The 16,505-nt window shown below is 40.2% G+C and overlaps 1 protein-coding gene across 1 annotated transcript; it reads left to right on the top strand.

Moving 5' to 3' along the window:
- Positions 1 to 1,757: 1,757 nt before the first annotated feature.
- LOC145491725 (uncharacterized) lies at positions 1,758 to 14,544 on the top strand. Its single transcript, XM_081470974.1, has 5 exons — positions 1,758 to 3,962; positions 6,798 to 7,360; positions 8,427 to 8,646; positions 9,210 to 9,398; positions 11,500 to 14,544. The coding sequence occupies exons 1-5, from the start codon at positions 3,692 to 3,694 to the stop codon at positions 11,691 to 11,693; spliced, it is 1,437 nt and encodes a 478-aa protein (XP_081327100.1). The 5' UTR covers positions 1,758 to 3,691; the 3' UTR covers positions 11,694 to 14,544.
- Positions 14,545 to 16,505: the final 1,961 nt, after the last annotated feature.

Genomic DNA, 16,505 nt, shown 5'->3' with positions numbered 1-16,505 from the left:
GAGGGGTTAGTGGGGGGAGAAGGAATGTCGAAACGGAGCTAGTGTGGGAGAGGGGGAAGGCTTCATGCAACCTCGTTCCCAGGGTCTCTTATCTTACCGCCCCCTGGATGAGAGACCAGAATAAGATGCTCTGGTTGGGTAAGAGCTGCATGAATAATTAATGATTTTGAGAATGAATGATTCAAGATATTTACATAATGTGTAAGTTTTCTTTATTTTATTTTCAATTGAAATGGTGGGAATGGGTTTAAAAGCCAGTCAAACTCCAGCTCCCAATGCAAACCGAGGTCGATTATTTTAATTTCGACACCAGTCATTACTTAAACACTGTATAAAACGTGACACCCAATCTTTTATCTCTTCACAGTAGTCTTAAGTGGAACGCGGTTTTCTTTTCGCGTGCGCCCGAAAAAAGAAGAGGAGGAATGGCAAATATATCGAACAAAGCCCCGGAAAATTAAAAAAAGTGCTGTGATTTTTACAACCGGAGATTTACGGAAAGGTAAACCGGAATTTTTGACCGAATGGAAAGCGCGAAGCTCCCGAGTTAAACTCAAATTTTCTAAAATTATTTTTGCTTTAATGAAAGTACCGGGAATTTTTGTTCCATTTGGTTTTCCTCCCGGAATTTTCGGTTACTTGGTTCTCATTTCGGAAATTCGACAACTTTTGAGACCCGGAGGGGGGGGGGGGTCCTCCTAGAAAAATTTGGTGGGGGTGTGCGGCCCGCTTCCCAAAACCCTCCCCCTATTTATGACTAAAATCTGCGATTTTCCCTACCTATTTATGACCAGGCCAAAAGTTCGATACCTTATTTATGACTGTTGCGGCTGACACAGTTGCCCTGAACATAATTTTTGACGGGCCTTTCTTTGTGGTCATATCGATAATGATGAAAGAGTAGCTTCTAAACAACATACCCAATTCAAGACTAGTATTTTAAGGACGGTGCATACTAAATACAAAGGTTTTTGCGCCAGGTAAGGATCACGCGAAAAGAGTAGATCTTTGCAAGAGCTATTGGAATCCACAAAGAAAAATGGGGGTAGCCGCGCATTTTTTCGAGATCATTAGCCTTGAATCTCAACAAAAATGCTGACATCAGCATTTTCCTGAAAAAAGAAGGAAAGGATATTTTTTTGATATGTTTTTAATAACAAAATCGTTGCAAAAGCGCTTTTAAAGTATCTGGCAGCCTTCCCCTGGCTCAGCTAAAATACAGTCTAAATACCTTTTGCTCGCAACCAGAAACTAATCACGTGTTGAATAGACTTGTCGCTTCCATTTCATAACATAAAATAAAGGGGTAACCACGCGTTTTTTAAAGTTATTGATCTTTTTTGAAAACTTTTACGGTGCCCGTTACATTTTTTCCTATCACCTCCCCAGTAAGTAAGACATTTGCGTATCTCGCACTTGTTTTGCGCGCGCACTACGCCATCTGCAAGTACATGTTTACAGTTGGATTTCAGTATAATCTTCGACAGATAATAGCTAGGTTTTCAGCTGGAAGACGTAAACAGTTTGTGGTTAGCGATGTGCTGTCATTCTAGTGTTCCTGGTTTAAGTACAGATTCATTAAACTTGATTTAGTCACAGTAGGAAACTTTTGCTTTCATTTTAGTCGTGTACTTGATAGCGTAGTTGATCGCGTCAATGTCAGCCCCAGCGCACGCGTGGAGCTAAACCATGCCTTGCGTGATGCGCAGAACGTGTGCGCACTAACAAAAGAAAAATGGCCAAATAATCGATGGACTAAAAAGTCGTTGCTGATGCGTGACACTTGGTTAAAAACGATTGAAGCGATACTGGATGTATAAATATCGGAAAGTGTCAAAAATGTTTATGAAAACACAGACGTTTCGGGTATATGACCCTTCTTCAGTGATAAAAAACCGTTAAAATACGCAGTAGATTTGTAACTACGTTAGATGGGCGCTCGCACGTAGAAAAATTGCGCGTGCATTGTTTAAATGTAGCTGAAGTTTATGTTTAGTCCATGCGGCTGCACTGTTCCTAGCCGAAAAATCAACCTCATCTCCTGTTGCTTTCTCTGGATGTTGGTGCCACTACACAAACGCATACCACGCACCTGGACATCTGTGATACTATGGCCCGTAGAGTTGAAATGTTGGGCCACAGGAAATCCAGGAGTGTTCTTGCGTATGCTTCGCAAATGCTCACCAAATCGACTTCTGAGGCTACGACCGGTTTCACCGATGTAGAGATGGGAGCATCTGCGGTAGGATATGCAATACACGAGATTTTCCGATATACATGTAAAATGTTCTCTTTCAACAACGAATACTATCGTCAACTCGGTGGAGTTGTAATGGGGAGCAAATGGGGCCAAACTATGCCTGCTTGTTCGTTGGACATGTAGAACAACAAAGTCGCGAGCAGTACACCGGATTCATACCTCAGCTGCACAAAAGGTACATCGATGACATTGTTGGAGCAGCGTCATGCCGGAGAGAGGAACTCGAAGCCTTCATTGACTTCGTCTCTAACTTCCACCCAGCACTTTAATTCACATCCAGTATTACTGACACGGAACCACCCTTCCTAGACATCAACCTACGCATTTCTGATGATAAGATTCAAACCTCTGTCTTCTACAAGGAAACAGATACTCACAACTACCTCCATTTTTCGTCTTTTCATCCTGACCACTGCAAGCGTGCTATCCCTTACGGCCAGTTCCTCCGCCTGCGTCGACTTTGCTCCGACGACGATGACTTCCTGGTTAAATCTCGGGACATGACTACATTTTTTACACAGCGTGGTTATCCGTGTACTTCCCTCGAGCATGATCTGCGTAGGGTAACAACCATCCGTCGTCCAGACGCTCTGAGCGGGTCCGAACGTGGTGAAAGAACAGTTGATAGAGTGCCTGTGGTCCTCACATACCACCCCTTTAACACCCAAATTAAACGGTATCTAATTCAGAACTTTCGCATTCTATCAACGGATCTGCAAACGCGTGAAATCTTCCCACGAGCACCTTTTGTGGCATACAAACGCAACCTCAGCCTACGAAACATGCTGGTACGCTCCACCAACAACTCCTCGACTGAGCAGCCTGGGTCATGTGCATGTCAACGCTCTCGTTGCAACACCTGTGAGTACATCATTCCTCTCACCGTGATACCAGGTCGTAAATGCACCTTAACCATCCGAGAACATTTTACATGTATGTCGGAAAATCTCGTGTATTGCATATCCTACCGCAGATGTTCCCATCTCTACATCGGTGAAACCGGTCGAAGCCTCAGAAGTCGATTTGGTGAGCATTTGCGAAGCATACGCAAGAACACTCCTGGATTTCCTGTGGCCCAACATTTCAACTCTACGGGCCATAGTATCACAGATGTCCAGGTGCTTGGTATGCGTTTGTGTAGTGGCACCAACATCCAGAGAAAGCAACAGGAGATGAGGTTGATTTTTCGGCTAGGAACAGTGCAGCCGCATGGACTAAACATAAACTTCAGCTACATTTAAACAATGCACGCGCAATTTTTCTACGTGCGAGCGCCCATCTAACGTAGTTACAAATCTACTGCGTATTTTAACGGTTTTTTAACACTGAAGAAGGGTCATATACCCGAAACGTCTGTGTTTTCATGAACATTTTTGACACTTTCCGATATTTATACATCCCGTATCGCTTCAAATAATCGATGCCCTATTTATGACCAAAACGGCTGAAAACCCATACCCTTTAGGGCTGCACATACGTGTACAGCCCATGCAAGGAAGTACCCCCCGGGGCTTTGAGAAACCCACCACCCAGCCACCCCAGAGAAGTTTTGGTCGACTGGAAAAAACTGGGTTCTTATCAGGCGACGGAATTTTAGCAGACAATACTTCCGCAACCTTGCACAGAGCAATATCTGCCTTAACTTCGACGGCGATCATGGCTTTTCTCTACCGTGCCTTTGTTGTGTTTGTTCTTTATTCAGGTGAGGCCGTTTACTTCTCAATAGATAAGTTCTTTGTTGGCTTTATCCTCGACAGAGGCAAATTCAACCATGCGTGGTAGCTTGCACGCATGACAAAGCGACGTGGATGAAATTGAAAATTTTACTCTTGGGCTATTCTAAACAAATTAATCATTGTTAAGGTTTTTTGTTCTATCGTTTTGTTCGCTGGGATATCACGTAGTATTTGAACAGCAATTTAGGAAGTTTGAATGGAATTGTAAGTTAGTTTATTCGATTAAGTTTCAACTCGATCCTGTGAACTTAATATTGCGTGCGATCGCGATAGAGAGCCTAATATAAACTAGGGTATCCGGTCGTTTCGCCAACGAGTCGTTTCGCCAACGTCTCGTTCGCCAACGTCTTAGGTCGATTCGCCAACGTCCTACTGGTCAATTTAGGACGTTGGCGAACGAGTCGTTGGCGAAACGACCGCAATTCTAAACTAGGTTTATAGTTCTTCACAAATTAGAATTTTGCCATAAGAAACTTGCGATCAACTCTAGATCTACAATATTGAGAATAGCATTTTTGAAAACTAGTAGGAGAATCAAAAATGCAGGAAATTGCCAATTTTACCCCTCGACCCTGAAAATATAATTGTCAACAGTAAAGCTCCAGCAATTCAACCACAAAATGCATCAAATGTTCCAGATTTGCCCCTCAAAATGCTGCAAATTGGTAGAAATAGTATGAAATGTATCTTAAGTGCTTTCCTTTGTATATCCCGAGATTCGGTGACTTGTTTGGGAGACCAGGAGATTTGGTCTGTATTCAGGGGGACCCCCAGATGGTCCGAGAGAGTCAGTACAGATTTAATGTTTCAAGGTAGAATGCTGTAAAATCCCAATCACGATATAAGCCACAGTTATAAGGGTCCCAAATCCCTCCCCTTTCTCTTCTGGCCCCATTCCCTTATTTTCCTCTGACCAATGTCAGCTTTCAATAGGAAAGTAGTTAAATAGTAATTTAAATATAAAAAAAGTGCAACCAAGTTTAATGACTGTGCCATTTAATCACATCCTCACATAGGACAATCTTTGTTTTAACAAGATATAATTGGTGTTAAATCTCCTTAACATAAACTTTTAGAAAATCAACTATAGCCCAGCAAACAGAAGTTTTTGTAATTTAGCTTGCTGCAAGGTTCATTTCTATTGATTTTCCATTTGATACCTTTGTCATCTTATGACTCTGTCATAAGGAGGGAAAATGAAAAAATCATTTGGTGAAAGATCTTTTAGTGTAGCTGCACCTAGACTATGGAACACGCTCCCTGCAAACCTGTGCAATATTGACTCTATTTTAACTTTTAAATCCTGCCTTAAAACATATGTTTTTAAGTTAGCTTTTAGCCTTTAGCATTTTAATTACTTTGTTATTGTTATATTTAGGTTATGTACATACAGTATGTGGTATATTTTAATATTGTAATGTGCTTTTGATCATTATATGCTAAAAAGTGCAATATAAATTAATAAATTATTATCATTATCATTATCATTATCGTTATCATTATTATTATTATTATTATTATTATTATTATGTAGAGTATAAGGAGAACAATATTATTGTTTGTTTTGGGGGCTAATCAATTTAAGTGGTCCCCTAATGACTTAAGGTTGGGGGCTAATTGACTTATAATTGGGGCCTAATCGACTGATGGCTCATTGACTTGGAAGCTAAATGATATACATTCCCAAACCAGACCAAGCACGACTCAAGGCTGACAGTTATTTTAGAATTAACAAGGGGGTGTCAATGCTCTTGAGGTAGCTGGAATGCTGTTCATACAAATAAGAGTGCTATTTAGAGGCCTTCCAAGGGGGGTAGCGGTGTAGCCATGTCGCATCCTTTTGTGTGCTGATGTCATCTAACCAGCGGAAGCAAATGTCACTCTCATTTTTCTGCATGAAGTCATATGTCGCTGTCACTACAAGGTTGATTTTTTTTAGAGCTTATTCACTGGAAAAGCACATAAGTTTCTGACGTTTACAGACTGGAGAATACAATTTCTAAATAGGGAAAAAGTCCAAAAGGGTCAATTTCGCTGTCTTTCCTAGTGCTTCTCGTGTCACTGTCGAATTTTAGTGGCACATTCAATTCGCTTGTCGCTGATTAGAAATTCCCGTGTCACTGGTTTTCAGGGTCACATCGCCTGTTGCTTTTACCCCTTGGAAGGCCTCTGTTTAGGCTACAATCCTGTATTTAGTCACTTGTCATCTGCCCACCATTTGGATGTTTGAAACCTCAAGGAGGTGTAGTACTGCTAGTATGCTGTCAGCAATGACTGGGGTTTCTAACTCGGTGCTGGATTGACTCTGAGAATGGGTTTACTTATGCTTTTGGCCCCTAAATGCTTTAATTTGGATCATGTGTACTAAAGGCATCTACATTTGACTGTTGATTGATACCCTCCATCGGCACATGATCAATCAACGCTTGATTGACATCTTGATTGATACTCGGCTGACGCTCAGTCGACACCTGATCAACGTCTCAATCGACACTTGGTCGACAGTTGATTGATAGTTGGCTGAGAGTCAACTGACTCATATGTATCGATCCACACTCGATAGTGTGTCTGCAAAAATAAGGCAACTCTCGACCAAGATGTCAGTCCAGTGTCGTTCCAGTGACAACTGAGGTGTTAATCGAGTATCTATCAAGTGTCAATCCAGGGTATTGATCGATGGCATCAATCAACACTCAACCGCAGATACCTTTAGTACACACGAACCATGCTTTTTAACAAAGAATTTTGGTCTTGTTCTGGTTTATTTATTCTGACTGGTTTTTGTTTGTGGAAATGTTTAGTTCTTGGTGAGTGGACAAATGTTGCAGCTGTAAATGAAGCTACAGCCATACGTGTTGTTCCAAGTCCCTCAGTTACGAAGAATGGTAGCAGCCTTTCAAATGCAACATCTCACCATGTGATGACCACACCTTCTCATAACATGTCATCTGCCATACCTCACAACACGACTGTCACACCTCACAACACGACAATTTCACCTCACAACACGACAATTACACCTCACAACACGACAATTACACCTCACAACACGACAATTACACCTCACAACACGACAATTACACCTCACAACACGACAATTACACCTCACAACATGACAATTACACCTCACAACACGACAATCGTGCCACATAACACTACAATCATGCCACATAACAGCACTGTCATGCCACCTCATAACATGACAATCACACCATCGTCAGCTCACACTGTGATGCCAACATCTTCCGTGCATCCAGCACCAACACCAGCACCAAAACCAGGCAACTTCTCGGTGAAGGGTAATGGTACTGTCTGCTTGTTTGCCTACATGGCAGCCAAATTTGACATCATGATTGTTTCAACGGTATGTGTCAATGATAATCTTTTGCCTGTAGGCTTTTATGTTACTCTTGTCTTTCTTAATATTAAATAAATAAGCATTTTGGTCATTGTGTGCTTTACTCTTGCAGTTCATCTCTCCTGCCGGGGGAGGGGGGTGGCAGTGGGGGGACTCCCATATAAAAAATTGACAAGATAATGCATTATGTTAGCATTGGTACCTCTTAGAGGGAGAAGAAATTTCAAGGTACACCCATAAAACAGAATCTTGGTATCTCTTAGGGGTTCTTTTGAAAATTTCTGACAAGTACCCCCATCTTTTTTATATGGGAGTCCCTCCCCTGGGTCTCTCCACTCAAGTATAAATGTTGAATGGTTAATTTAATCCTGAGGGCAACAATGAGGGGTGCCGAATAGTAAATGCGAGACTTTGCGAGAAGGCAAGAAAAGCATTTTTCTTTGCGAGCTCGAGAAATTGTTACTTTTTCAATTACGAGACCGAGACTTCGAAGTGTTTTAAATGCGAGCTAAAGCTGTTCAGGTTATAAAATGTTCAGATGTCATTTAAGCTTTTATACAAAAAATAAATGAATCGGTACTTTGCAACTTTCTAGCCTTGATAAAAATCAAGACTGCGAGACGCACATAACTGCTTAAAAAACGAGACTGCAAGACCCATGAAATTCAGCGAAAATTTTGTGAGACCCATGGTTTTGGAAGGATCATTCGCCACCCCTACAATGTCATGGACTATGATATCATTGCCTTTTAACACCTGGCACTGCCAGGATAAAAATCTCACGGTAGTGGGTAAGGCTTACCTCCCTGGATTTTGATAAAGACCTTCCATCTGATACATGATGGCATTTCGAATTTCCCAATTTTGAAATGTGGGAATGAGGGTGATGACTTGACGTATGATTTTAAAGTTATTGTTAAAAGTAGAGATTGTAATAGTTTCAAGTTTGTGCAAGTTTTCCACCTAAAGTTGTCCAGAGTTGTAGTTTTGTGCTAAACAGCTGTTTGTGTTTGGTAATCCAGATTGTAGTGGACAATATAAGAACATCATGATGTTCCTTTGATATTTACAGAAGTTAAGCCTTGAGCTACCAACCAATGCTGCTGTGAGTGGAGAATGTGATAAATCTGTCCAAGAACCTTACATTACCTTGAACTGGCAGACAATGGAAGGTTACAGCTGCAATTTCACCATGCATTTTGTCAAGGTAGAAGGCGAAACTTTGAAGAAATCCACTAAAGGTCGCTGGGCAGCTGCCAACTTGACATTCTCTTTGAAAAATAGCACTGACGGTATGTCAATGTTTCCTGTTAGTTGTTGAAAGAAAGCACATACCGCAGTAGTAATACAATAGAAAATACAGATGGAGAACATTTCTGGCACCAATGGATAATCACATGGATTATCAGTATATTGGATTAATTGACTATTTCCTGATTGTCCTCAGTTTTACGTTTGTGATTGCTGAAAAGCTAATTCCATCCAGGAGGAGTTCTAAACAGTATTACTACCCATTCTAAGCCAAATAGAAACTTGATTTAAGGATCTGTGCACAAATATCAATGAGCCAGCTGGTTTCTCAGTTTTCTTATTCTGTGGAAGAAGACACCCATTTTCCACAATTGCCTTCATTTAATAAGTCCCTCACTTCTGAGGGTGCTATTACACACTCATTTTTGGGTCCATTGGTATCACATTTGGACATCCATGAATTCAAGGGTCCATCAAACATACTCAGTCTTAACAGGTGTCAAGGGTTGTTGCCCTTAATGACAGCATCAGTGGTACTCTCAATATGCAATTTAGTGATAGCTTTTTCTGTTTGATTGAAAAGCTGCTCTTTCTCTTTTTACAGAGCCCGTCTACACATTCCATTCTGTAACAGGCCCACTGAGGCAGCTGTCTGCTGATTACGGTTATGCTTATGAATGCCTGACAGTTCCCATCAACTTCAAACTTAATGCCAACAATTCTAATGTTAATGTTACCTTAACAAAGATTGATTTTAAGCCTTTTGATGTACAGGATGGGCATCTTGGCAATGGTAAGGATAGAGCATTAAATTCTAATTGTAGTATAATAAGGTTTGAAGTCCATTGCAGGGTTATCCCAGCATGAAGTTTGCCAGTACCCATTTATACACCTGGGTGGAGAGAGGCACTGTGAGAGTAAAGTGTCTTGCCCAAGAACACAACGCAATGTCCCCAGCCAGGGATCGAACCCACACCACTCAATCCGGAGACGAGTGCACTAACCATGAGGCCACCGTGCCTCCCACATGCCCTGATCAGCTAAACAACAATACATGTTGTATCAGAGTAATTAAAGTTTTCAACTTCACATGAAGAAGTATAACACAAAGTTTTCCTTCTTCCCACTCAAAGTCTGCAGTGTAACCATGTCTGACAAACATCACTCCTCTGTAGACACAGACCCTTTATTTATCTCTCATATATGCTGTATTTAAATTATCACAACTGCTGGTTATATTTGTGGTTCATTTTTGGTTTCATTTTTGAACAGTGTTTGTGTATGTTTACTGTGTATATAACTATACATATTACTGTGCCTTTCAATAATACACAAACCCTCTCAATCCACTATTTTACATTTCATTGCTGTCAATCATCTGAGTGGACCTCTCAGGACACAGAAATTTACTTCAACTGGTTCAAAAGGTTGTATCTGTGGGTTGTGATTGGTAGATTTCGATCAATTTTTTTGTTGATTTTCATCTAGTAGATATGATTGACAGCTGTCAAAAACACAATGGTTAGTTATTTTTTGAACAAAGCAGTGAGATTGCAGTGAACAGTTGAAGACCAGATGTGAGGGATTATTTCAGGGATTTAAGGATGGTGCCTACTTTTGTTAGTACGCACACGTTCTGCACATTACGCAAGGCATGCTTTAAGTGCCATGCATGCGCTGGGTTGACAATGATGCAATCAACTACGTCACCAAGTACACGACTAAAATGAAAGCAAAATTTTTCTCGGTGACCAAATCAAGTTTAATGTACCTGTACTTAAACCAGGAACACCAGAATAGCAGCATATCGCTAACCACTAACTGTTAACGTCTTCCAGCTGAAAAACTAGCTGTTACCTGTCGAAAATTATACCGAAATCCAACTATAAACATGTACCTGCAGATGGTGTAGTGCGCACGCAAAACAACTGCGAGATACGCAAATGCTTTACTTACTGGGAAGGTGACAGGAAAAAATGTAACGGGCACCGTAAAAGTTTTTGAAAAAGATGAATAACTTTACAAAACATATGGTTACCCATACATTTTACGTTATGAAATGGAAGTGGTAAGCCTATTCAACATGTGATTAGTTTCTGGTTGTGAGCAAAAGGTATTTAGACTGTATTTTAGCTGAACCAGAGGAAGGCTGTTGGAGACGCTAAAAACCCTGTTGCAACGATTTTGTTATTAAAAACATACCAAAAATCGTTTTTATGTTACCATTTACCACGTAGTTTTAAGATCTTTATAAATGTGTTTGCTTCTATGATTCTAAGGAAATCTGTAAAGAAATATCCTTTCCTTCTTTTGCAGAAAAAATGCTGACATCAGCATTTTCCCTGAGATTCAAGGCTAGTTATCTCAAAAATATGGGTGGCTATCCCCATTTTTCTTTGTGGATCCCAATAGCCCTTGCAAAGATCTACTTTTTCTGCATGGTCCTAACCTGGCGCAAAACCCGCTGTATTTAGTAGGCACTGTCCTTAAAAGAAGTGCTTTTAACCAGAGCTGGTTGAGTTGATTCTATATCACAGCTTCCAACATTCCAAGTTAGTTATGAGTACAGCTACAACAGTATACAGTTTTAAACAGCTGTATTTCCCTACATATATAACAGAGTTTATACTGGTCTGTGAGTGTCTAAAATTATGTAAGTGAGAGAAATGCAGGTTTTTAATGCAGTGATCTCAATCAGCCTCTTGGAGATGTTCTCTTGTGAGAACATGAAGTCAGAGTAAGAGCACAGTTCATAAATTCTAAAGGTAGTTACTTATGGGAGTTGACACTTACAGAAGCTTTCATTAAGAAGTTAAAGGGTGTGATTAGAGTAGATGCAAGAGGAGCTTCAACTGTTCTTGCCTTGAGAAAGTTTTCTGTTTTCTCTACCATAGTGGAGAAATGCAACCCCCCAACACCACCGTCAACACCAGCACCAACACCAACACCAACAGGAAAACCAGAAAGCCATGTGGTGGCAATTGCTGTTGGTTGTTCTTTGGCTGCCCTTGTTATTATCATTGGCATTGGTTACATGATCGGAAAACGCCGCAAGAGAAACCAAGCAGCTGGATATCGCAAGCTGTGAATATGCCGCACCACAGTCAGATGGAGCAAGAGTTGAAATCTGTGATCCTGGCTGCAAGGGGAATGCAGCAAATAAACTTGTAACACAGTTAGTAGGTTTGTAGAAGAACATGATCAGGCATATTTTTGAGTAACTGTTTTTGTAATAATGAGTGATTTGACTTTACTCTAGATGATTAGCAGTCCAAACTGAACATTGTCTTTTTGTTATGCTGTATGATTGACTTGGACAATGGAATTTTTGTCAAAATCTAAACCATTACACTACAAAATATGCAGTCGGACTGTTGTTCATGATGGAGTAGTTTTCACTTGTGATAATCTGTGGAAAATTTCTCATCAGAACGCATTTAACCACTTGAGGAGCAACTTTCTAGATGAAAATTATTCCTGGGATGTTATTGGTTATAGATCACTGGAGCATTACTAGATTGATTTTAACAGGATTATTGCCAGCCTGGCAATTAAATGACACTCACAGGTACAAACAACCCAAGGGGAAATCCCATATAAAAAGGTTGGGGGCACTCGTCATACATTTTAGGGGCTAGAAAAGCGGTTTCGGTACCCCTCTTAGGGTATTAAGCCTTAAAAGGTCCACAGTGGGAATTTTTGCAGTACCTCTTAGGATATTGAGCGAACAAAAATAAAACATGAGATAAAGTTTTGTTTTAGAATTGGTACTGACCTCTTAGGAGTGAAAAGATATCAAGCCACACCCACAAAACAGCATCTTGGTAGCTCTTGGAGGTTCTTTTCAAAATTTCTGACAAGCAGGTGCCCTGTTCTTTTGACATGGGAGTCCCCCCCCCCCCCCCCCCCCGCCCTTTCCGGGACACTGACTCCCTTCAAACTCTAAAGAATTGCAAATTTGACAAAGTGGTATCACACTGGAGTTTGAAAAGACTTTTGTTAAAAAAATAGAGGTTACTTTTGAGGCCTGGTTGCATATATAATACAGTACCAAGCTTGAATGAAAGAATCTGGTGGTGGCAGCTATAACTGAGCATTGCTTTTCCTTTAGATTCGGATTTAAATATCTTTGTCACAATTTTTTTGATAAATAAAAGTAATCAACATTCAAAAGATAACTATCAGTCAGGCAGTTTGGATGTCTTGCGGGTGGACTGGGGCAAGCAGGCATCAACACACCTACCCCTCCCCCCACTGCACCCTTCAGTTGGTTCTACAGGTGGTCTTGTGTCATTAATTGTATTTGTTTCTTGTAATCAGGAGCATGCCTATGCATTTCATGTTTTTACTGAACGGGCTTCAGGGAAGATGATTATAAGAAGTATCAATTTGATAGCAGTTTTCTCACATCCTAAAATATATTAGAGGCTCTTAGAGAGACTTGGTACTTTTGACTTAATTTTGGTAGCCTTTGTTGTTGTGCGCTTGGTATTATTGGCCCTTGTTGTGGCTTGTATTACAGTAAGGTTCATTTCAGCGTTAATATGTAAATCAAAATAACTTTAAATGAAATTGTCTTTTTAAGACGTCATTTGGGTCGTTAGTAATGACCATGCGTACAAGACCTTGAAAAGGTAGTTTAGTAAAGTTAGATTAAAAATCATATAAGTTAAGAGAGAGTTTACTCGTTATTTTCTTTGTTCAGCTATGTCTTATAGGATGTCCCGTTTGTAATAAGTCAGCTAAGGGCATTGAGAAGGTAGCTACAATTTACGCTTTGCATGCCTGTTAGTAGGGACCTTATTACTCAAAACACGATGGCAACGGCAACGAGAACGTCACCAAACAAAAGGTTGAATGAACAGTATAATAGCTGTGCACGTGCGTTATAATTCTTGGTATTTTTCTTTGCCGTCCTCTGCAAAACAACGACGTGAAATGACCAGTTTTCAAGTTTTTTGACAATGGGACCCACTACGGCTAATTTTTGGTATTTCTGTTTGGAACTGAACGCATTCGTAGCATATTCAGCAGGGGCAAGTTTTAATACCGACAAACACACTGAATAGATCTTAGTAAATGCGAAATTCCAAAGTAATTCCAAGGTGTCGTGCTCGCCGTCGCCGTCGTACATGCGTAAGGTCCCTAATAGCACTTTTATAAATAAACGTTAGGTACATACCCTGCTGTGTTTTGTGTTTAATTTCTAGCTTCAAATGTGCGTCTTTTCATTGGCTGATTGACAACCGCCAATCATCGTATTTAGTCGAAAGCGCTGCACTGCTGAACAAACAAACATTACATCACATACGCCATGTATGCGACATCAAATCAAACCTCAGATCAAATGGAACCAAATCAAATCAAACCTTAGATGAGGGGTCGGGGGGGAGGGGCAGCATAGTTTTACATCAGCTACCCCAAACACTTGACCCAAACCTCTCATAGTTAAAACAAGACAAGACTGAAATTTTTACAAACAAGAGCAAAGATTTCGCTTTACTTCAAGTAAAAGAAAAGCGCAAGGCAATTGCATAAAACACTTTATTTGTGAATCCAATAAATTCATTTTTGGCATTACAAATCCCCCCAACCCCAGGAAATTCCGATCCCTTCAATGTGAAGAGGATGGATAGTTTCTGGAACAGCACATAGTCATTGTGAGCACTCAAGGCATACACTCTTATTTGTTTGTTTTTTCTAAGGCAGATGCCTATAAAATTATAGGGATGTCAAAAAATATACTATCAAAATATAAAGATATGATAATTTATTGCATGACTAAGCTAGTGTTCAAAGGGCCAATAACTAAAATCAACCAATCAGACTTGTGTTTTACTGCCTGAGTAAAACACTTTCCACATATTGGGGTAGGCACTGTTTTGTACAAGGACTTTTCAATCTCTTGGTAGACTTTGTAGTTGGTTCTCTTATATTTTCATTCTTACTGATCCTTACTATAGTGAAGGAAATAACTTACAAATATTACAAGGTTATTTCGAACTTTCATTCCTTATTTGTTATTTTCCTTTTTTGAAAAAGTCACACAAATCATAATTATGTGCTTGATGTTTATGATATTTTTTTCCAATCTGTGATTTAAAATTTACAGCGATAGACAGAACTGTTGGGCCACTTATTGCAATTGCCATGAATTATTTACTCTGTTTTAACAAGGTAGAATTGAACGGGTTAGTCAAAACCCAAGCTAAGTGCAAAATTTGTTTGTATTTTTAAAGGCCCCCGAGAAGTTGTTGTAATCTATTGTGTTTTTACTGGCTGGCATAATTATACCTCATATGCAAGTTTCAGCCTCTTCCGGTGAATAACAAGGAGCATGGGCTTGATCAAGAATACAAGACTGCAAACTGCAGAGCAGAAGGGGGGGGGGGGAGGGAGGCAAGCCTCCTGGGATCCTCCCCTGGATCTACCACTGCATACAGTTACTGGGAAAACGATCACACAAAAACCACTTATTAGAAAAACAAAAACTGCAAAGATAACAAAAAGTTTCCTCATTGTATCGGTTATCATAGAGTTCACCCATTTAGCCCCTTCACCCTTAACGTTTTGTCGTGGAAACTCTTTATCAGGAATCTTGCAGCCAAGGAATTCACACAAAGGTGTCCAAGCTTGTTTCACGTTGAAAGTCGACAACTTCTCTTCTGGAATAACGGCTTAGCCGGTCGTTTCGCCCCAGGTCCGTTTCGCCCCAAGTCGTTTCGCCCCAACTCAAAGTCGTTTCGCCCCGACCTAAAGTTAGTTCGCCCGAAGTTTTTTCACACGATTTAGAAGCAATAAATGGTTAACTTGAACAAAACAAGCACTGTTGAGACCCCTTCTCATCTTACCGACGACATTATCATTGAATACTATGTACATTACGTGCAAACATCTAGCGCCGCTTACAGAACAAGTCTTGCTTCTGTCACTTTTTAGCTCGTAAGTAGTATTCTAGGGAGTAGGGAGGGTAGGGAGTATTCGTGGTCAATTAATGTGTAATGTTCTGTGGGATCGAAAGTGTCAATTTCAACATTCGGTATGCAAATTTTAAATAAACATGCAAGAGAACCCCGCGGGAGAGGCAATGAACCACATCGTCAGAGTGTAACTTCATAGTTTATTGAAGAGTACTACTTTACTTATTTACATGTTATTACTATAAACTCTATTACAACCTATTAGTATATACCACACAACTGAATAGTACTTTTCGCGCACGCTGATTCGCTAGCTCGGTGTTAGCCAAGTACTATTCACCTCCGAGCAGCTGAAGAAAAACAAAATGGCTTCCTGCAGGGGCACCCAACGGATGGTTTCGGTAAATTATCTGTTCGAAAGTCCTTTAATCACCTCTGATTTTCTGAAGAGAATTGCCTCCTTGAACTTTCGTGATATGAGAAATTTAATGTCTGTTGTTTTCGGATCGTAAAAAAATGTTGTTTTGGGTACCGAAAAAAGGTCAGCTATCATTTTCGGAAAGGCGATAAGACCTAAGGTTTTCGGGGAATGGGCAAAAAAGCCCTAATAAATTCGACAATACCCAAGTTCCCCTAGAATAACCGAACAGATAAAAAATTTTTAACGCAAGCTAAAATTAACCTGCAGAGCTTTAAAAGTACTCCAGATAGCCTAAAACAGCGTTTAAAAGCATTTGAGAGAAAACGGTCGTTGGGTGCCCCTGTTCCTGTTTCAAATAAAGTTACTCTTAGACAAATAAATTAAAGTTACTGTTTGGTCCGCTAGCTATTCAGCTTGTATGGTATATACTAAAACAATTATTCACCTCAGTGTTGGTGAAAGTGGTGGATATTTACCTCCACTTTGGTGAATAATTGTTAATTATTTACATAACAACAGTAGCGTCAAGAAACTAATTTCCGACCGAACCGAACCGAAC

The sequence above is a fragment of the Orbicella franksi genome, chromosome 7, assembly GCF_964199315.1.
Source record: "Orbicella franksi chromosome 7, jaOrbFran1.1, whole genome shotgun sequence".
In the NCBI taxonomy this organism is placed as follows: domain Eukaryota; kingdom Metazoa; phylum Cnidaria; class Anthozoa; order Scleractinia; family Merulinidae; genus Orbicella; species Orbicella franksi.
The sequence above is the reverse complement of the archived record's forward strand: the minus strand, read 5'-3'. Positions and strand labels throughout refer to the sequence as shown.